This window comes from Ylistrum balloti, unplaced genomic scaffold (assembly GCF_031769215.1).
Source record: "Ylistrum balloti isolate Yb309-2 unplaced genomic scaffold, AGI_CSIRO_Ybal_v1 Utg369900, whole genome shotgun sequence".
Lineage (NCBI taxonomy): Eukaryota > Metazoa > Mollusca > Bivalvia > Pectinida > Pectinidae > Ylistrum > Ylistrum balloti.
The window spans coordinates 368,317-392,707 of NW_026782028.1; the positions used below are offsets into that span (position 1 = coordinate 368,317).

Below are 24,391 nucleotides of genomic sequence, written 5' to 3' on the forward strand. Positions count from 1 at the left end.
ACAGTCAAAAGCTGATCCATCTGAGAAACTAGGTAATAACATAAAACTTAAAAAATACAAGAATGATAAGTCACGAAAACTATCCACTTTGTCTGAGCAAACTAGACAACCATTGCCCTCAGCAGACCAAAATTCAACATCAACATTTAACATCAACATCAAAACAAGGTTTGACACTGGAACACCAACAAGATGTGCTGATAGATATCGAATAAGATTCAACAAAAATGTGTTACCAGTTGCCTGATCGACTTGAATTTATCCTTACCAACCCTCACATCTTTTTTCATCTCATGGTCTTGTCCTTAGGCAGGACATTTTAACCTTATTGCACTGGATTGTGTATGACGTACCTTCTGTATGATGTACAGTAAGGTAGCCACCATCTACTAACAGGAGACGTTACCTCAAAATGAGCTGGCTGTTAAATCTTTTCTTTCTGACGTGTTTTAATATTAATTTGAATATTGAAACTGAATCTTGTTTATGTATTAATTAACAAAGTGCTATCTTAATGTGAAGATTGTCCTGTTGCCTTGTGTTACACATACTTCCTCTTAGAGATAAAAATCTCGCTAGAGCCTATTTTTTTCTAAATTAGCTAACTCCCTAAGTTTAACTTTGGATTAATTCTAGTTTCTACAGTTCAGGCTGTAGTTTATATGGTATTATGTAATCATTAAAGAGGACAAAGAAAGACTACACAGAAAAGTAAAAAATTGACTTAAGTTACCGAATAATAGTGACTTTACAAGGGTTTGGTGAATTTCTCTGTGGTGTTTCCTTTCCCCCTTTACTAGTAAGGATAGATAATGCGCACGTCACCCAGAAATATGATTACATGCCTCTGTGGGAATGAATAGACCTTTTAAGATTTAAAGCGGTTACCAGTGACATAACTGATATTATTAACATATTACCAACACATAACATTCATGGCGTTATATCCGACACCATGTAGACCACGCTTGGTACCCCCATTAACAGCAGATCTTTATTGAAAAGCTTCTGAAACAAAGGGTTTATCAACTATGTGTCACTATTGTACAAAATCATTCAACAAAGACCTTTTCGTGGAACAGTCAATTTATCGTTAATTTTCCGGATTACCAGGTACTGTTTGAACTACCTTGTAATTAAACTTCACATTACTAGGCGGTAGCAGATAGTAAGCAAGTGAAAACAAAATAACATACGCATTTGAATTTCCACATTAGCAGCTTCAAGACAGATTTTAATCTTGATGGACAAGTACCTCTTAACTATTTCATCTTACTAATTTGACAAACAGAGTTGGTCACTTTCAAATCAATACTTGTTTCAAGATCTTTACTACTTCTACAGACCAAATCAGATTATTGGGATTTATTGTTAAAGACTCTAAAACGACAATGTACACCGTTTCAATATAAATTTAGAATTTATATAGAGATAAAATTAGAGTCATGCATACAAAAATGTATTATACAAGTTTTCTTCTTCCTGGACTCATCAATGATGCCAGAAGCCTTCATTTCGAAATTTAGGAGCTTGAGGTGAACAAAGAAAATAAAAACTAGTTGAAACAAATTATAAAAAAAACTAGAACTAACTCTTGAGTTAAGTCTGTTTTAGTTAAAGTAGATCTTTTATTGATGGTGATCAAATAAAAAAAAAAGAAAATCTAAAAAAAAAATCTCCTATAGTATACACAATATTTCTTTTACCCAATAATCTATTCAGGCATTTTGGACAAGTAGCCTTTCAAAAAATCCAAAAGGGGTGGATTTATAGAGGAAGTTGTGCATGGCATGAACACCTCAATTCTTGGAACCCGCGGAAAATGTTTTAGCAACTACTAGCAGCTGTATTCTGTTAAAGCACATGACTAAATCTAATTGTTCTCGCATGACACCGTGTATTGTTTCAAATTAATTCTACCAATCACAGTCAACAGTCAAACTGCTCATACAAGTTACAACCCCCTATCTGATTACAAAGAAAATTAGCAACTGCCTACTGTTGTAGCAACTTAAGCCCTCCCTTGTTTTGGCGTTGTTCAGATTAACAAAAACTGAAGAACTTCGAAGATCAGAAATTATCCTTGCTCCAACAAATGAAGTTTTTCCTGGCGTTTCTATGTTAATTTTGCTCAACTAATAGCAATTCTTATTTTGGATTTTGAAGATTGTGTTTGAGAAGACATTAGGATTTCACAAAGACCAACCTGAAAGTGCAAAAACACCGAAAGGAAATGTTTCGTAACCAGAAAATTTTGAGAATTTGATTTGAATATTTTCAGGAAAAACTAGTCATCATTATATTCAAATTGACAGGAGAAAGTTGTTGTGCAAACTCATGAACTGCATACCTTTCATGTCCTTCTGAATTTGTAGTGAAATTAAAGAACAGCTCATGACAGTCAACGAAAAACAGAATAAACATAACAAAACATCACTTAATAACACCTTGTGAAGCAAGACTAAACAGTTAAGTAACATGTACTTAACTCATTTCAGTTCTTAAAAAAGGTGATCTCTTCGGGATTTAAAAGGATTAAAACACTGGAGAAACTTTGAAGGAACAAACAGACCCCCTGTACGTCTTGAATCAACATGTGAATTTACAAATGTACCTGGAAACATTTCTATTCATCATCTGATTTCCAGAAGCAACATCACTTCGTCAACTTTATAAAACATTAATAAGAATTTCTTGTTTAAGCCTAGTGAAGTAACTTATTCCCTCTGGAAAGAAACTAGATAGTTTTTGATGTTACAACATGCAAGAAACAGCAATGGATCTAAATAACCAAAAACATTAAAACTTTCCATGTTGTAGAAAAAGCAAATATTGAAAGTCCTATACCTAAGACTGCTGAAACATTTGAATTCAAATTTTTTTCTGGATATCTCAATCCGGTTTTTTTTATGCCAAAAGAAAATTTGTGGTGTTTTCTTATTTGTGAAGAAATCAACAGAAACAGGTAAAATGAACTTTTGAGAATGTTGCATCTTAATTTCTGTTTCAGCAGATCTGTGTGAAAAATGTTTTTAAAGATGAGCCAAAGGTCAGCTTAGAAAGGCAGTTTTCTGACAGAATTACCATTATAAGAAATTCTATCTAAGACTGATTTGCCCATTGAGTAACAAAGTTACAAAATCATATTTAATTTTTATTTTCCAGGACAAGACAGTCATAAATAAAGGTATTTTACATACTAAAAATACATTGATTAAATCCAAAATTAAAAATCTGAATTAAGTATATACTTTTAGCTCGCTCAACATGATCAGCTCAAGCAATGCTATTGCTAGTAGTCAAGGGGTTAACAACAATATTAATGCTCCTCAGGCCCAAAATGTCAACCTCAATCAGAATATCACTCAAAATCAAATCAATATCGTTCAATCATCGAACACCGCAGTAATTGCGGAAACTTCTGAAGAATGGGATTGCGTAATCTATGCGAAATGTTTCTTCGGCATAGTTTTCTTTGCCCTTGTAATCATTGGAGCAGTTTTGTACATGTTGTTTCTCATCTGTAAATTCTTGGTTTTATGCATGATTGTGGATGGTGAGATTTACCTGACTAGGCCTATTAGAAAAAGCATTGTTAATCCAGTTCTTGACCTCACCCTGAGTACTTTCTACAACCTCAGTGATAAAACTGACCGCTTGAATACTCCCATTCAAGCCAACTTTTTGATCTTGTTCTTTCTGCGTGTCTTGTTCTGTCTGCTGTATGACGTTGGAGTATTTCTGTTTCTACAAATCTTGTATCCTATTACACTGTTTTGGGCTCTCTTTGTTGGCTTTTTTATTGTTGTAACAACCATCATGATCGTATCTACTATCCTAAACTTCTGCTGCAGAAAGGGACTTCGCTCAGGTTGCAAATGTTTTGATGCAGTCCACAGCTTTGGGAACCTGTTTTTTCAATTTAAATTTTTCTCTCTTGCATTGTCAGCCATCTTGTTTTCAAACCAGATTGCTATCAGTCAAAGTGGTGTCACCAATACTGCACTTGTTGTTTTTACACTCGTTACGTTTTTTGACATCTTTTTGGATATTCTTTGTTTCATTTCCATGGTTACTAGTGCAAGTAAGAAGAAAAGTTCTATTACACATGTCACCGCCGCTACCCAAGAACAACAAATTAACACTGTGTCACAACCAGGGCCACCAGGCCCAACATATCCACCTGGACCAGCAGGCCCAACATATCCACCTGGACCAGCAGGCCCACCATCACAATATTCTGCACCATATCCACCTGGACCAGCAGGTCCCATGGGGCCATTACCATCTGGACCACCACCCGAATACCATAAACCACATGCAAGCCCCATTGAACCCCCGAGCTATAATGAATCACAACATAAATATTGAATCAATACAATTTAAAAACTAAACAATTGTTTTCTTTATTCAAAATCTCCCTGACACCGTGGCCAGAAGAGAGTCCACGGAAGGCCTTGTCTATGATGTAGGAGTCTGTTCCTAACTCCCAGCAGGTAACCACTGCATTAGTGCAGGAATGGATTATACAGTAATTACAAGGAGATTTGATGAGCTCTAAAAATCATTTGCAAGGCATTCTGAATATAGTGGTCCTGTATTCTGAGAATGGATTGAAGTTTAGTTTCTGGTTTTTCCATTTGACCTACTGGGTTCCCTAAAGATTTTAGCCTAGTTTTGGGTTTCTCCATTTGACCTGATGGGTTTTATTTGAGTTTTGGGTTTCTCCATTTGACCTGATGGGTTTTATTTGAGTTTTGGGTTTCTCCATTTGACCTGATGGGTTTTATTTGAGTTTTGGGTTTCTTCCATCATAAAATGTGTATTTTCTTTCACATGTTTTAAACATTAAATACCACATACTCATGTTTCTTTTTCCCTCATCACTGGGTTTATTTGCACATATTTTCAGTGAAAAGCCTTCGAATTCAGCATTTTTGAAAACTTATCCTCAATAAAAGAATCTATAATTTGTAACCACTTGAATCTTCCTGCAGTTTCATTTTTTATTAAAACTCTTATGAAGTACATGTTCTCTACAGTAGCTGTACACAGCTCCCTCAAAGTGCCATCTGTTTCATTTACCTGGTATATAAACTATACCTGTTGTAATGTATCCCTTAAAATTCTGCTAGAGTAGCTCCCATGAATGCCAATGTTTATAAATATATAGTTCTTTGAGTAAATGCACATTCTAATCCATTCTTTATACTTCTGTTTTTGTATAAATTAGGTAACATTTGTAAGATAGGAGTATTGATTTTAACAGTGTGATCTGATGCACATTTTTTCAACCTATGTATATATATATTTTTCCATTACTAACAAATCTGTTTTTTTTCCATTTCACTAGAGATGTCACAATATGTCCAGACTTGTTCTTCCTCTGGATTAACATAAACCATGATGTTATATTACCATTTCCATCCCATCCCGCCCCGTCCCACCCCGCCCCGCCCCGCCCCCCGCTCCCCAACCCCCCCCTTTCTTCTTTATTGCTTCTTTTACGCTTTGCTTTGTATGAATTGCGCATCATTACACTTCTTATTGTTGTAACTGGTTTTGAATATGGTTTTTGTACTTTTTAATTTTTAAATTTTGTAATTTCTATGTAACTTTGTCCTGATGAAGCCCAATTTAGGGCGAATCTGGTCGACAAATAAATTGTTGAACCTGACCTCTTTGTCTGTTGTGACCGATTCCTACTACGTTTTTGGTTTTGAATATGATTCAAATATGTAGACATTAAAAAAAAGACAAACTGTGGCAATCATGATGCAGGCTTTTAGGTATATATACACATATGTATAAATGTAATGAATTATGATCACCATTGGCCAATCAGGATACACCATATATTGCACCGAACACAAAGACTGCCATTCTGATCCAAATATTGTACAAAATAGCTGACACAGAACTTTTTTTCGTGGAATAGATAAATCAGTTGTATAGGTTTCTGGCGATTAAAATCTGTTTGACAGTCATATAATCTACAGATCACCTTGATTAACAAGCATTGCTTACTTAAAAGAAAAGACATTTAACTAAAAATTGCATTGTTACATGGACACAGAAACAGATTTCTTAAGATTTGACACAGTGACCTTCAAAATTCAACTTAAAAAAGCTTGGTCAGGAAAAACAAGAGGTACAAAGGGCATGTATTGCTCACCTGCTAATTATTTATCTGAGAATTTAACAAGAGGTCCCTCGGGACTTTGCCGCCCACCATTGTTTGATCTTTATTTGCTCTTTGAAAGTTGGATCTTTTCACCCTTAATTCTTCTCTTCTCGGTTTTTGTTCTTAATAATAAGAAATTTCACCATTCCTTTGCAAAAATAGCAATGATAATCTTTATCTGCCAAATTCAAGATGGTCGCATGAAAGCCATTTTGTTTTTTCTGATCACTTTCAAAATCAAACAGGTACAAGAAGAGACCAAAGGGATCACACATATTAAATTTGAGAGATACCCATTCAGTACCTATTAAGAAATAGCAAAAAAAATCTTTACTAGGTGAAATCAAAGATGGCTGCCTGTCAGCCATTTTGTTTTTCTTATCAGTCTCAAAATCAAGCAGGCACACCTAGGGCCCAAGAAGGAACCTATACATGAAATTTGCGAAATATCTATACAGAATCTCTCAAGAAGTAGCAATAACAAATTTTCAAAGTCAAAATCCAAGATGGCAACCTTTCATCCATTTGTTTGTATGATAAGATCCAAAATCAAAGCACACCTAGGGACCAAGGGGAGCCTATATATGAAATTTGAGAGAGATCCATTGAGTACTTTTCAAGAAATAGTGATACCAATCTTCATAGAAAAATCCAAGATGGCTGTTTCTCAATGGGCATACCATCAAGCCATCACCCTTCACTCATAATTTGAAATATTTCCAAAAGAAATTACATAAATCATGCTCAAAAATCTACTTTTCCTATATAAACCATAGTAAACTACCCCCTCCCTACAGGGAAATGTGATGTTTCCAGTTACAAGATGAAGCAATACAGTTTCCCTACTGGCCCCTACAAGTTATTATACCATAATGATTTTTTACATTTTCTGAAAGTAGTAACAGTGGCCTAGGCCTCCACTTAGACTACCTAAAACTTGAACTTAAGATAATTTGATGCTTTGTAAGTATGTGAAGTTTGATGAAGATCTTTCAATGAAAGAAAAAGCAGAAAATAATTTTCTTAAAAAAAGTAACGGTGACCTTGACCCAACAAACCTGAAACTGAAATTTGTCCTTGACAATTTGACACTCATCAAGTCAATGAAGATTGATGAGAATCTCTATAGGAATGAAGCCACTGGAGTGCTGACTATGATTTTCTAAAAATAGTAACAGTACCCTTGACCTTGATCCAACAACCTTGAAGCTCTACCTTGTCCAGGATATTTTGAAGCTTGATTGATGAATGAAATTTTGATGAGAAATTCTACTGGAATGAGACCACTAAAGCCCTGACAAACTTAAGACAGAGGGAGGGGCATGCAGAGGGACAGACAGAGAGGTAGGGGACTAATGATAATAACAACATCTGTTTATAGATGAATAAAACATGAGAAAACATAATTCATTGAAGCACTTTCCAGATTTAATCTTTACATGCAGTTGTAAATGAGCCTTTTTTTAAGCTGACAAGTACAAGCCTTCACCATATTTTACACATAAACTAGGGTCTTCTTTTTAATCTCTTGATAACATTTTAATCAATAGTCCCACAAGCACCTCCTATCTCTCTCTCCCTCTACCCCTCACCCAACAAAAACATTTAAAACCTGGGAAAAGAAACGGTCACGTGTGCAGACAAAATAAAACGTACTTCCTCGTTGGGATGTGTGCATACCTTGTCGACACATTACAGAAACTGACTTCTTCAATTCAAGGACGAAATCTTGACTGTAATTCTGTGCTTACTGGCTAATACAGAACTGAAGACTTGCTTATTTTATTGATAAACTTCAATAAGAGAAAATAAAACTTTCTTGTAATACTACTATTGATAAATACTCTTTCTGCAGCAGTTCTCTATAAGAAAACAGTACTTCTGTAACAGATCTTGATCGGGGAACATTGCTACAACAACTTTGGATCAGAAACAACATTTCTAGAACAACTTCGGATTAGAAACAACATTGCTACAACAACTTCGGATCAGAAACAACATTTCTAGAACAACTTCGTTCCTGCCACATCAAAAAACAACTTTCATTGGACAGCTACGCCAAATAGGAATATTTTTCTGTGCTATCTAGAGATAAGAAAACAGTTCCAGGAACATCTCTAGATTGGAAACCAACACCTCTGGGACAGCTCTGGATCAGAAAGTAACATTCTTGTGTCATCAACAGTTTAAAGAACATAATTACCTGTTTGAACAGATCAACATTAAAAAATATCTTGAGCATCTGTAGGTGAGAAAACAAATCTTCCTTAAGACCTCCAGATCTGAGAGAACCATTCCCTGGACACCAATATACAGCTTTAATTTTGAAAAAAAAAAAAACAAAAAAAAAAGTATCGCTTCTTGGACGATTTTGCTAGAATTCTCTTGGCAGAGCTGGATCAACAAAAGAGAAAGAATTTGTCTACCAGAAAGTAAGCCCATTTTAAAGACAGATATTGAAATGCAGTAATATAAAGAAGTTGATGTTTCAAACCTTGATAATTTGCTATTGGTCAAAGGCATTTATGATCTATTTTTCTTGACAAGCACTGGTCAACTAAAACGAAATATTGCTGATTTTCAAGACTAAACTGACATTTCCCCCCCAAAAAAGGTACTATTCTATATATAAAGATTTTTTTTATTTTCACTTCACAGAATTGCAAATCATTCTTATTTGTATTAAACAGTTTGCAGTTCTTTTCCAAATTTTAAGCTTAGATTCAAAGAAAAGGAAACCTCTTTTTTTTTAAATTTCTATTGTTATATACATTTCTGTTTTTTAAACATTACTAATCTTTTCTTCATCAAAAAAATTCATTTCATCCAATATTTTTTGTAAAATTCCCATTTTGAAATTGTGATCCAACAAACAATGGCCTCATATCCCAATGCCATTGCTAATCAAGGGGAACAGCCAAATGGCGTTGCTATGCAACAAGTGCAACAACAACAACAAGTGGTTGTCGCAATGAGCAATGTAACACAGGTGGAACAGAATCACATCACTATCATAAAGAATGGCGAATCAGAAGATGACAATGATGGTGATGATGCCATAATCTATCTCGTTTTAGCGATCATTTTCTTTGCGATCACAATCTTTGTTGGATTTTTCTATCTGGTTTTCATTGTCTGCAAGTTTTTGGTTACATGGATGATAGTTGAAGAAAACATTTCCGTTCAAAAACCAGAGTCAGGCTCCGTCGTCCGTCCAGTCCTTGACCTAACACTACGTTTTCTCTTCTTCCTCAGTACCAAATTCGAAAATCTGACCCATCAAATACAGGATAATTTGATCATCATTTTTTTCATTCGAGTCATGATCACAGAAGTGTTTGATTTGGTTATCATTCTATACTTAAACATTGTACATCCAATCACTTTCTACTGGGTGCTTTACATGGTAATCAACATAGCTTTTTGTACAATAATGGTTATTTCTGTTATCTTAAACTTCTGTTGCAAAAACCAGCTCGACTCTACCTGTAAACGCCTTGATGCAATCAATCACTTCAACACAATGTTTCTCCAGTTCAAGATGTTTTCATTTCTATCTTCACTGATACTTATGATCAATGCACTAGTGTTAATTGATCAGAACTCACTGGTCAGTTTTTTCATTTTTGTCACTGCGTTGGATGTTTGGTTTCTATTGCTGACTTTCATAGCAATGATTATCAAGTCATTAAGGGAATCAGCGGTTGTTGCTGATGTTCCACAACAACCAGAATAAACAGAATCCAAGTTTTAACCAACCAAAACGATCAATTTCTCAAATTGATCAAGAAAAAGACAAAATCAAACCAGTAAATTGATCTAAAAATTCCATTAATCAGCCTTTTCTATTACAAAAACTTGTAGGCCTAAACTACAGTGATATTTTAAAGGAATACCATCTTGGATAATCGATGCTAGCAAATACAGATGGTTCTAAATTAATTAATTCATTAACTTATAAATATATTATTTATGCAAAGTTTCTAATGACAGATAACACATTTTACCATTTTTCAAACATTTTTAGAATATGATAATTAGTATTCTGTGATGCAAAGAGATATGAATAAGATCACAACATTTTGTATTTTAGTATATCATTAATTCCTCATGTGATAAAGAGCATTTTATTTATCTGGCAGTAAACTGATGTTCAATAATAAGCCAAACTATATCTATTGCTATTCAATGGAATTACAAACAAATGCTATTTCATTGTCCTGTAATAAGCCCATCCTCGACGTCAAGTCCAAATTGGTATGTTGACTCTTTAGCGTTATATTGCCTTGTAAATAGTCCAACCCTGACTTGCAGTCAAAATTTGTATGGTGGTCCCTGAGATTTTCAGTCTTTTAATAAAGCCATCCCTGACTTTGGTTATGTTGGCCATCCAGGTATTGATATTGACCTGTGATAAGCCCATCCCCGATTGTGAGTCAGACTTTGCTTGTTAGACCTGGGCTTATTGTCCTTTAATAAGCCCACCCCTGACTGCGAGTCATGATTTGTATGTTGGTCCTGTGGGCTTATTGCAGGATAAATTTCATCTGTATGTTTATTAATGATATCATTTTAATATACATTTTTGAGAATTTGGGTCCAATTTTGAAATCATTATTAGCTAATATAGTTACATAAGCATGCAAAAGAATAACATGTGAACATTATTTTTTAATTTACCTACAAAAAAGAGTTTACATCGAAGTGCAATAAAACCATGACACTAGCTAGGAGATATTTAAAACAACAGGCATTCACTGAGGAGGTCTGTATCTTATATAAAAAATGGATCCGATCATAAGCATATGATGTCATCTAGTTCAATAAAATTAAGTGATAAAGTACATTGTTTACACTATCTAGACATTCTACTAAAGTCTTTCTGTTGCATTCCTATATGTCTGTGGCAGTTTATCATCCTTCAGGACAAACAAAACCATGCTTATCTATGTTAAACATTACACCTCAATGATTACTTGGACAGGTATAATCCAAGTGAAAACACCTGTAAAATGATCGATCAATTAAATCAACTGATTTGTAGAACCGTCTCATTCATATTTATTTAGCCAAAATTTAATTTTGACAGAGTTTTTTTTTTTATCCAACTTTGGAAAATTTTGCAGACAAATTTTCATTTCAATCGAAATTTAACTTGTCTAATGTGTAATGAATCTAAATTTATACACTTTTCACCACTGCATTTAACTAACTTACTGCTCTCCTATGTAAATGTTTGTTCTACAATAAATCATATCAAAAACACTGAAATACATTATATCATGATATACTGCAGTATCCTTTTGAATATCAAAATACACTGCAATACCAACACTTAATATATATATAAGCTGTTACTACATTGTCATCAACTGTATCATTTAGTGACGTGATACCTTCTAAGTAGTTACATTATTACCTCCCTTACTGTTACTATTGTCGTTACCAAGTCATTAAAACAATTGTTGGAAGAGGACCGCTTGGCTTGAAAATCTTAGCAAACTACTGCGATGTTTTATCTTTTTAATCATATATATATAACGCAGCAAGAGACTGGGGAACAATCTTGGTCAATCGAGCAATTTAGATTTGTTTAAAATTTTTGTTTCCTTTTTTTTTTTAACTTTTATACCATACAATTCAGTATTTTCATTATGTACCATCCTTAAAGCTGTAGCAATGCTTTATTACCTAATTATCATTTATCTGTTTTTATCAATGCTGTGATAATTTGTGAGATATTTTGATGATTTATATGAAACTCACTATGATGATTTGGAATTACATGTGTAGATGAGGTGATGAATAACAACGTCAAAGTCTTGAATTGAAAAAGCCATTCATTTCTTAAGGAGGACAGCATAAATTTCATATATAAAAAAAATAGTGAAAGCTTAATGCTTATGCATTCAATATTTTTGTTGAGCACAAACTAATATCAATTATTATTCATTTGAAATTCAAAGAAATGTGAAAAATTACACAAGACAGTTTTTTTTTATGTGAGTGAATTTTGGACAATCCTTATGGTGAAAAAAACAGTCCTCTAGTGAAAGAAATATCCCTGATAGTAATGGCACCTTTGACCTGTTTTTAGTTTTAGTTTTTAGTTGCAGCCTCATGCACTCATCCAAACTATGTTTTTTTATTATTGTCAAAGATTTCTTTGTCACCAATCTTAGTTTTGGTACAATTATGCATAAATATAGCTTTCTGTGAATATTCAATTTGTACTCAATAAAGTTTTAAGGAATCCTTTCAAGACTTCCATGGGTTTATGTGTATCACTTTAAATATACAACTGTACATGGTCAAACCAGAAAAATGTGTTTCAAGGGAGATAACCCAAAGAAAGATAAGTTTTGAAAAAACCTATGCCTATTACTATATCAGAGTCCTGTTCCAAGCTTCATTAATGCAAATAATGATTATGTTTCAAACAATATATGCATGAGGCCAATATCACTTTACTGGTATCTACAAAATTGTTCAATGTATCTTACTACCTCAAATTTCATCACTGACATACTTGCATTCCTGTTTAAGTTCAAAGGAAAGTTCCTGAAAACAAAACAAGCTTCTGTGCATTAAACAGGGACCTCACCAGATTTTGACACAGTGTTAGGAGAAGCACTCCATACATTATGCGTGGAGTAACCTAAACTTACTTTTCCTGAAGTGTGAAGAACACAAATTGTTTGGTCAAAACATCAAATATGAAAAAAATAATACTCACAGCCAGGTCTCGATTGGGCCAACAGAAACCCTCCGTAGAAAATATCACTCTGGCATCAAATTTCTTGAACTTTTTTAGCAATTCTTCGGCCGTGTTAGTAAATACAACATCGTAACTGAAACACCAAAGTTCATAGTTTCAAGACATCATCACAAGAATGGAATAAGGACATTATCAAATTTCTTTATACTCTATTTTAACATCAATAAGCCAATGTTCAGTAATAAGCCCACCCATTTATATCATATCTAGAAATGGTGATTTATCAAATGATTAAGTTAATACAGTATATCAACATTTCAATAACAAGCAGTTATTACAGATATCCTGTAATAAGCCCATGTGACATACACAAAAACTTTAGACTAAGTATGAGTCTAAAACTTAGTGTGAGGTTATTACAGGACACTGAAATATACTGAATAATGATATAGTGTTTGTAGATATGGGAATACATTATGAGGTATGGCCTTATTTGTAGATAAAATAAGTATCACTTTCAAGTTTACATATACTGCATATACGTGTTGGAGGGCTACAAAGATGGAATGACATTAGTCCTACAACAGACAAGTATGGTGAAAGATTATTTTAATGCGAGGCAAGTAGAACAGAGATTGACTCAAGGGCTCTAAAGGACCCTAAACCATGGCAGATCCTTTTCCAAATGATATCTTAATATCAATGCAGGTTGTGTGACCTTGACCTTTCACCCAACCTATACTGACCTGTCAGTAAACATCAGGAGGAGGTCATCCCGTCCTGCGAACTCCTGGAGTCCTTCTTTCAGCATGTTGACCTTGTGACCTCCACCAATTCCAGCCTCCATATCACCACCATCCCACTGTTGGCCGAAGCCCAGGACCTTTTCAACAGAAAATATCTAGAGTCAAACTATAGCCACTTTGCCTTCATCACTTATTTTCAAAGATGTGTTTCAAACAACCTGATGCTTGTAATACTTGCAAGCAATTGGAATTGCAGAAAAAAAAAAAAAATAAAAAAAAAAAGACAACTCAACCCCCCCCCTCCCATAACCATCCTTCCCTCCATTTCAATTTAAAAATTCAACCTTTAATGTGAAGCTTCCACAATATCTGGAACTCTTTCCAGTCCAAGTCAACATGAAATCTTGCGATTACCCACATTTTTCTTTTCGAACGTACAGACAACCGGAAAGTGTTCTTTTTAATTCCTTACTTTGACATCGAATCCATATTTCTGTGCAGACTTCATGTACCTTCGGAGACCATCGTTTGCATGTGTTGCCACGGTGATAACTTGCAGGTCTGAAAATATTATAAAAGGAAGGTGTAAACATTTCATTATTCGTTAAATTTCAACAGTATCTTGATTAATCTTATGATTATTTCGTCAATAAAAAATTAATTCTGCTCAATATTTTTTTATCTTTTGTTTTAACAGCGAGAGATTTTGAGTTGTGTTTACTACCAGTAATTAAACATGTAAATCTGGTAACATACAATATGTAACTTGTTAAAATTCCAATAACATTTTTTGACATGGACCAGACCATACCACTATCCTATGTTAAAACACTATGAAACAAAATCCAGTCTAATTTCAGTCAAACTAGAAATTGAATTGTTCAAAAAAGAAAATATTAAAACATTCATTCAAACATATTGATTTTTTCATTCGTACTAAATGACTTGCTCAAGAATCTTCAAAAATTGTGTAAAACTAGTTAAAATATACTTATTTATTTCTTATACTTTTACAAAGTTCATGTGACTGTAGTGGAATTCCTCATTACTTGGCCTAATAGCAGTACCATAGAGATATATGTTGTCTTCTGTTTGATGATGAATAATGGTGACACAGGTGGAGCTTCAGTTAAACATGGTTGACCAAGGGGAACAAACAATATCATCACCTTATATGACAAGGGTAATAAATATGTTATTACACCCAAAATAAATGACACAACATTAAACTGTCTATAATATTATGTGTCACTGTTTTCTCCGTCAATCTGTCACAACTCAAAACGTGATCAAGTTACATACATCTACACTTGCTACATATTTTTTATAGAGGTCTAAAATGTTGTGGTCTTTCTGTTGTTTTTTTTTATTTTTGTAGTTTGTTTACTGTATACTAATCACAAAACAACTAGGGTCGTATGAAGGCTGGAGTTCATAAACACAGAAAAAGAGAGCAGGCAGTTATAGCAATTAAACAAAGGATATAATGCCATGATTCTACTTGTTGAAGTGGTCAAGAAGCAGATCAACTAGTGATTGTATATCACAACACTGGGAAACTGAACTTATAATAAGAAAGAAAGAAAGAGAGAAAGGGAAAGCAAAAGAAAGGAAAAAGAAAGTAAGAAAAAGAAAAGAAAGAGAATGGAACAGAAACAAAAAGAAAGAAAGAAAGGGAAAGAAAGAAAGAGAGAAAGAAAGAAAGAAAGAAAAAGAAAGGAAAAAGAAAGAAAGAAAAAGGAAAGAAAGAAAGAAAGAAAGAAAGGGAAAGAAAGAAAGAGAGAAAGAAAGGTAAAACCATTAAGTTAATAAAATTACAACCAAATCATTAACACTGATGACTTGCTATTCTGTAAATCCCATAAAATCTTAAACACTGTCACTGTATATTTTTGTACTATTAACTTTCAAACATTCCATCAACACCACATACTTGTATCCCGATACAACAAAAGCATTGATGTCCACTGAGGATTTTACAGTTGGACGTAATAGAAACAGAAGTACCGCGTGCATGACCCTATAGTCATAAATAACCCCACAGCTGATACACATGGGACACTTACTTAGGAGAAATTCTCGCCCTATCACACATAAATGACAAATACAGAATACACTTGACATAAATGCATATGTCATCGTTACGGCTGAAGTGGACTATTGGTAATCATATGAATTCTCATCTAACCCTAGCTATCTGCCCATTATAGCTAGAAGTCTTCCTGCGGTATTATATACAAAGGATGAATTATCTTATTATCACACAATAAAGTCAAGTCATACATTTTCTAGCTTTCAACTTGTTGTTATTTAAAGATTAAAAGATGTATCTGACCACTGTAATTCTAAATGAGGTCAAGGTCATTTATTTAGGCAACTTCTGGTATACCTCCATTTCAGCAAGCAACAGTCTGAACATTGTGGTAGTGAGATACAGAGATGCTTTGATCTAGAATATGGGCCCCTAGCCCTCTTTTGAAGCATCGATAGTATTTTCTCGACCGGTCTACCCATTAGTATTCTGCCCCTGAACACAGTAACATCTCTTTTCCATCAAAAGAATTTAGTCTTTGTCAGTAACCATGTGACTAGAATGGTGATATGAATATCTCTGGTCCTGGGTCTCCAATTTAACAGGAGATACAGTTGTGTTGGTCTAATAGGACATCTTGTCCACCGAATGTCCTCCATACAAGAAGTCATGTGACCTAATACTTGAAGAATCCAAATATTTGAACCTGTTCCATCAACCCTATTTCTCCGAGATACTCTCGGAGAGCAGAAACTCTTTCCTGCAGTGGAAAAACTAGAACTAGATCTATTAAAAAATGAGCCCCTATATACTGGAAATGTTGAGTACTGGAAAATTGAGTTTTTCCTGCTTTGGAAGAAAACCGAGATTTGTGAGGTTTGGGAGAATTTTCCAGCCTGACTCTGATATCTTTTGATGACCTTGAATCAACCTATCATCCAGACACGCATGTGGGTGTAATCTCAGACCTATCAGATGAGCTAGGACGACTGATATTATTTTCACAAAAGCTCTCAGACCCGACATGAAGGGAAGGGCCACAGTCTGGTACATTTTTCCTACAAGGGCTACCTTTGATTCTTTTGACTTTCTTTGTGAATTGGTATGTGTATTTGCATCTATATGAGATCAATTGATGCTGCCCAATCACCCCTGTTCAAAACTAGAATGTCTGACTTTATATTTTCCATCTTCAAATGTTGGGTTTAAACTCTAGGAAAGATCTGAAGCCCCCACTCTTCTTTGGGACAATAAGTAGGGTGTTGTAGATACCTGGTCCTGGTTTTACATCAGATGAAATATAGATCCCTTCATTAGTAGAGCTTCTAATTCCGACACTAGAGTGTGGGCTTTCTGTTTTTCTGATTGTTGTAAATCTTATAGCTTCTGACAAGGGTGAAACCTGACTGAATTCTATCGTGTACCCCTGAGAGACAAATTTCAACACAAATCTTTCCGAAGGGATGTCCTCCCGAACTTCCACAAAATGGTGAAGGCATTCCCTGTCTTGTATTTCCGGTAATAGGACTTAAGTAAAACTGGGGATGCAATTCCTAGGGATTAAAGGGATGGCCTTTCCCCCTACCTGTAATTTTACTAGAACCACTCCTGTTAGACTGGTTATTGAGAAAGTTTGTATATTCTTGTTGTAATCGTTGCCTATAACCACACTGGTTAGCCCGAGATACAGAATGGTTTCTATTTCTACCTTTATTGTTTGGTTGTTTCAACTTCTTATCGGAACCTGCAGGAGTTTCATCAAGGTCATTGGTAGGAAAAATGGGCGTTCTAAAACACTACCTGTCTGTTGGGTAGAACCAGAAGTGTGAGCCGTTTCTCAGATATCTCCAGTTAACTCAGATGGCTGATGGGTACCAAGGTAATCTGCTCTATTTTATAACCTACCCGTAGAGGAATCATTAGTATGTTCTTGCTGTGTATTCTGTATTCTGTGTAATCTGCATAGTGTCCAGGTGTAAATTCCACCTGGCCAATATGCAAGATGCCCCAATAAACAAATCTCCTATGTCAGAAAGTGTAGCTGCCAAACTACCAAAGAATTGTGCCATGGTCACATTCGAGGCCTGCTGCACTTCATCGAAAATGCCTTTGGAAAGAGCTGTCAAAAAACATATGGCAAGAAATGTAGCAATCTGTTGGTGATGGAATGATTGATCAATCGAAATAAAAATATGATCTTTCTTGAAATCTCTCGGGAGTAAGTCCTTTTTGGATCCCTTCAATCTTTTCTGATTATTTATCATAGACTGAATGAAAGTAGAACTTTGCCATATTGTTGAAAATCCTGATCAGGTCAACGATACTGGGACCCATGTCTGGCCTTGAAGGAAGCAAATTTAGGAAAAGATCTCTATGTTTAATTCCAGGAATTCTACAACATCCTTTCTGCTAGTAACACTGGCCCAGACTCCTTTTGGGTATTGGGCAAGTCAACAAAGGTTTCTGCCAACACTGATGCTGATGAGTCCTTTGACTTGGGCTCTTCACATTCAATCTTAAACATCTTTCGCACATCCTACACTGATTTGTTCTCAGAAGGGGGGGCAACCTCAGTGTCATTGACAACACGGTCATCCTCTGAGTCGCCTCCTACAGACTGACAGTCTAAATGCTTACCTTGACTACGTCAGGTAGTAATCTAGTATAATTGGGGTGTAAATTTGTAAATGATGAACTGTGCTCACACGTTTTGTGACGAATGAGAAACCCTGAAATCTAGGTCAAATCATCTTCTTCGTCTAGTTTAAGCAAGTCGGGATTCTGTGAATTAAAGCTATATGGCTCCTTAGAAGTTGCAGCTTTTTTGATAAAACTTCCTATTTCCTGTTTCCATGACATGAATTTGCTCTGAAACTTCCTATTATGTCAGACTTCACAATGCCTTTATAAGGTTAATTTTTCCCTCCCTTTATATAGGATTTCCCGCCATGTCTGACAACTTCTTTCACTCAGGAGTTGCTTTGTCAAGATCTCTGCGAGTAAGAGGTGTGTCAGTTCCTTACCAAGGCCCCTTTTATCAGAAATCAAATTACTTGACCCTTTGCAGGAGTCTGATTTCCTTGAGGATTAAGACATTGGTGCCTATGGAAACGTGGTACAACACACAGCCATCAAAATCTCAAAAAAAAAAAATTACAAAAAGACAGTGACCTCAAAGAACGTAGATCCAAAATCAGAATATACTTTTTTAGGTCCAAAATCAACCAAAAATAAACAGCGAAAAGTGGATACAGACCAACCTGTAATGGGTCACATGGATTGCACATGTGCGAAGGGGACCAGTCTTTGTTGGACCCCAGGGAGCATTAATTTTTTTGTTTAACAGTGGGTAATAATAACAATAAGTGGTTTAAGCTTAATATAGTTTGTTCACCTAACAGGCAAGTATGATATGAAGGAGATAACAACAGCCTTGCTCAACCAGACTTCTGTTGTCTGTGCATCTGCACACATCATTATCAAGTGTCTGACTGAACGTGGGGGACGGAGACAATTTTCTTGCATAAAATCTTATACCCATGATTAATCATAAGTTTGTTATGAAGACAGATATTTACCATTGCAAGCAATTGATGCTTAAGACAGCTGCAGTTAGCAACATGAAGAGATAAATTCATACAAAATTCTGGTAAAAAATATTTTGAAATTCTGAATATATGTAGTCTATGGAAGTCTGTATTATATATCATATGAGACTAAGATATATTGAACCATGCATCAATATGCAGTTTATAAAACTGTTGCGACCCGTGTTCTTGTAAGAAAATGGCTGCCCATGAAATGTTATTAGCAGGACATCAACGAATCAGAACCGCCATTCCAGTGTGTGTACAATATTCACAGAACATTTTTAATATCTGTCTCCAGTTTTGGTTTTTTTTTCTTTATCTCCAGTTTTGGGACTTTTTTTTACAAGATTCTTAACAATTATTTTCAAAATGTGATTAGAGCCAGGCATAGTAGAACAAAGACAATATGCTACTTTTGATCGGTTTCAGGAAGAGATGCCGAGTGACTGGACTCAGACAAGGACATATGTATGTTTGTACATCCTGACATATTAAAATCATTCTCAGTTGCAGCTTCAAGAATTTTGTATTAGAGATATAACAAGTATGTAATGATAAAGTGTTGTATATATAGTTTATTTATTTGTGTATATGTTTTATAAACTCTAATACGACATTATGCACATGACCTTTGTTTTGGCCTTTTCTCCATGTTATAGCTGGTCATGACCCGATATTTCAGTCCCAGTGGTTGGCAACAATACTATTTAATGGACATTTCCTGGATATGAATGCTTTTTAACAGCACATGGACATACAAATCATGGATTTAGAGGACCCCGCCAAAATAAACCCCCACGAAAATAAATCTACCACGAAAAATAATTTTTTACAGTAGTTAAATAATTCCCAGAAGTTAATTTTTCAGGTGATTGATCATTTTCCAGAAATTAATTACTTGTAGATCTAAATATATATGAATATTTTTTGATATACTTATATGTATGTACCAGTATATTACATTCATCACTAGTAAATCATTATGTACTTAAATACAGAAGGGGTCCAGGACATATTTAGTGCACATATAATTTAATGACCATGACATATACATAGGACACAGAACCTCTGGTCAGTCTAGAAAGTAGTGCCTATGTCCAGAGGGTCAAACCTACAGAATGGCCAGAGGGATACAAGGTTTTTGGGTCAGGAAGGACCGTGTTAGACCAGGAAGGAACATAAAAGCTAGATTTGTCATTTACTAACATATATACATTTATAGATCTACTTCAGTGTATATCTTCCTGGCACCTATCTCTGACACCTGCCATGTGACTTCAGATTTTTTCGTCTTTTATTTTGTCATTTCTATATTGTCACAGCTGCAACTGCTTATAAAGGCTTTTTATATTAAAAAAAAGTGTCATTGAAATTATGAAAAAAAAAACATTCAAAATTTGTTCCTATAGATTTTGAAAAAAAAAATACAGTAACTGGTAGTTGTGTTTGAGACAATTTTTTTCTTGTCTTGGTGAGATTTTCATGATATTTTAATCATGTGTTTCGTAAAATGTATAAAACTGACCATTTAGAAAGGCTTGTAACATTGTAAAATGATCCACATGTATGATATAACAATCATTACAGAAGAAAAAGGTCAAGAAAAAAAGAAAACCCAATGCAAATACTTATAACAATGAAAATATTGTATTGTGTTTGGAAACTATGAAATACACCAAAATGAATCTAACTTAAATTCCATTATAATTTTTCATTTACATTCAATCACCAGTCTTTGATACCAACAATTTTTCTTTTAAATCTACTTAAAACCAATCACAAATATTTCTTTATTAACAAATTCTTTAATTAAAAATTCATAATTGCTTTCTGATGCTGATTCTAGTGTTGCTACTAGTACAATATTTATTTTTGTTTGTTTTTCTAGGGTTTTCGTTTGTTAATTTATAAACAAATATCAATTTTATTTCTGAATACATGTTAAGTTCAAAATTAAGGCAAAGAAAATTACACGTACCTTGTGATTATAAGGTACAACAATGTGTCAGAAATATATTATACACACAGAGGGATACACATGCATTTTATATGGATACTAGTTTTCTCTGGATATATGTAAATAATGTATGTAAAATGACAAATATGATTTATGACCAAGTCTCTTATTGATAAAACAAGATTCTTCATTTACTCATGTCACATGCCTACATGTGTATCAAGAGATCAAACAAACAAAAACAAAACATGATATACAGAAAACAATGCTAAGTACTCAGCAATTTTTGTAATGTCTTTCCAGACGAGCCCAGAGTGCCATTTCCAGAATTTTGACAAGCCCCAATGCTAAGCAATAGAGTGGTTCCTCAGAATTCGAGCTCGTCCCAAAGGAAAGTCTAGAGTCTAGGACCAGAAATTTTTACAGATATTTTTTCAGTCAAGTTCAAGGCACTTTTTCAAAAATTTTAATGAGTCCAGTTACAAAGAGAAAGAGTAGAATCTTTAGATTTGAAGGAGTCTCACAGGAAAAGCATGAGTCAAGGACTCAAATATTTGAGTCCTGAAAATCACTGCAAGACTCAAATATCTGAGTTTCAAAAATTTGATGAAGTACTGACATTAATAAAGTCAAGTACAGATGAAAAGTTTGCCAAGAAAAGGATTACCTTATAACTTACTAATAACTATTTTCACAATGGAATTACCTTATAAAATATTGATAACCATATCCTCACCTTTTAAATTTCTTTGACGTGTCGTCTCAGACCTGTATACCGTATCATGATAATTAGTAAGTTTTAATAATTACTATCTTTGATCCTAAATAATGATAATATTCCCTTGTTATTAAATGACATATACTTATCATTAATCAAAACCATTTACTACTTAACATTTTTAATATCATTACCGTCATAAGTTGTGTGAATAGAATTACAATATATGTTAAAGATCGAGGAGTTAGGGTCACATGTTGACCTGTGTCAAAGTGCTCTCAGAAAGAATATAAATTATCACTTTTGACAGCTTTTAGTGGAAAATAAGGTTTATTGGACACCAAAAGTAATCAGAATTTAAGGAATTTTGCAAAAACCTGTTTGAAATGGACTTTTGAATATATATCACAGTGAGTGACCGATGAAGTAGAAATTTATTATTTGTATACCTTGTAAACCAAATGAATATGATCTACATCTAGACATGCTGCGTAATTATAATGTCCTTTATATTCCGTTGAAAATGATCTGTCAAAGTTTCAAATCGTCTCTGAATATTACATGAAGAAAATATGTCAATGTAGAGGTTAGATTGATACTTCTTTTTCATGATTTCAAAATTTGTTCAGTATTTGGTTGAGAGGAGGGGAATTTTCCCTATTTTGGAGAAAATTCCTCAAGTTCACAGGAAAATTTCTTGATGGGGAATCTGTCGGTATTGAGTGTGGAAAACATACCACTTTTTCCATTCGTAGAATTTGTTTAGATAAATCCCCGTTATATCAGATTTTTTTCACAAGTTACTGACTTTTTAGTCCACATGCAGGTTGCACCAGTATTTAATTAACATGCCCAGGGACGTCCCTGACATGCCTTACCCACAAGAAAAAAGTCCACAAAATATGGTATATTACATCACTTGCTATGTCTTTAGTTAGTAATTGGCATATTTCATTTTGATATTGAAACTCTAATGTTTGTTTTATTTAGCTAGACTGGTAAGGCAGTAAATGTACTTGTGTTGATTCCAATACATTGTTCTGAAACTTTGACTTTAACTCTCATGGCTGATTCATTGTAGGTGTGTCAAATCGAACTATAAATTTTTGCTATAAAATCCCAGTTATTGCGAATAAATAAGTATTATATATAGTGTGAATAAAAAAGCAGTGTTATTGATGCCTTACACTTCTCTAACAGATGGGAATAGCAACATACAACAACCAGATAACACCTCGTATGTCTGTCACACATTTCATGTTTGTCTGTCATGCATTCCATATGTTACAATTAAAATGTACAAACTGCATTATTTGTACAAACTGAATTATTATTTGTACAAACTGAATTATTTGTACAAACTGAATAATTAAATAAGAAAGCGCGAGGAGAGAATTATCACAAACCTCTGTGGTACAAGCTAAAAAATCTCAACACTCAGGTTAAGATTTTTTGAAGTCATGCACTTAGCAAAGCCTCAAGCTCATATAAGACAACTTCATAAATCTTACCTTCTGGTTGAGTTTGGGATACATTGATAATGTTTCTTAGTCAATATCTACATCACAATCTCAGTATTTTTTTTAATAAAAACGAGATTTATCCGTTCGACAGACAAGCGTTCTTTTTAATATAAAAGAATGCATCAGAAACAGCTAAACTGCTGACATCTTGTTTTGCTAAATTTAGGTTAATATTGTCAGCGTTTAATCAATATTGTGGAAAATGTCTTGTGGCTGAGTTTTATCAATATGCGACAAACTTACACTAAAACAAGATTTAAATATAGATACAGATGCTGTTCAGCAGTAACGTTAGTGAAAGATAGGCTGGGTTGAGCATTCAGTCATTCGTTCTTCCTGTCATGGAATGTTCGATTAATTTCAAATTTCGGTTGTAATCATTTCTTTCTGATATGAGGTATAAAATATATTTGCTCGCAATGTTCCAAATCAACTTACCTGTGCAAGAAACCACTGACGTTCCAAACCAAAACAATACCACGCAAAACATGGACATTCTGAAGATGGTGTGTTGATTCCCACGGCTCATGGTGGAATTAGAGGCTTCAAATAATCTTTTATGTAAATTTTATCCACAATCCAACTTAAAATGTCCGGTGAATACTTTCTCAGCTATGGCAGCAGTTTGCACGAGCGGTGCCACATCACACGTTCAGTGCCTAGCAGAAATCTGATACTTCTAGCTTGACCTCTGACCTCCACATGTTGATTTCGTAGTTGCACTACGCCTGCGCAATAGATATTTCCTCTGGGTAAAAATAACGCTAATCATTTCCGCACTCCGATACTACTAGGTGATATCCTTCCCAGTAATGATAACGACTAATTGGCAGGGGTTTCGCAGTAATACGTGATCTTTCCAACGTGCACAATAAACTCGCTCGATTTATCTCCCCTCATGGAAGAAAGGAGAAAAAAGAAAC

At 34.4% G+C, this 24,391-nt stretch overlaps 1 protein-coding gene across 1 annotated transcript in view; it reads right to left on the minus strand.

Annotated features, from left to right (window-relative positions):
* LOC132546657 (multifunctional procollagen lysine hydroxylase and glycosyltransferase LH3-like) overlaps window positions 1-24,104 on the minus strand; it is a 52,675-nt gene extending 28,571 nt beyond the window's left edge. Inside the window, exons 1-4 of the mRNA XM_060210381.1 lie at window positions 23,907-24,104; window positions 14,121-14,209; window positions 13,649-13,785; window positions 12,921-13,035 (exon numbers count right to left, since the gene is read on the minus strand). Coding sequence (XP_060066364.1) covers window positions 12,921-13,035; window positions 13,649-13,785; window positions 14,121-14,209; window positions 23,907-23,997 — 432 coding nt within the window. The 5' untranslated portion in view covers window positions 23,998-24,104. The remainder of the gene's footprint in view (window positions 1-12,920; window positions 13,036-13,648; window positions 13,786-14,120; window positions 14,210-23,906) is intronic.
* Between the last annotated feature and the right edge of the window lie 287 nt (window positions 24,105-24,391).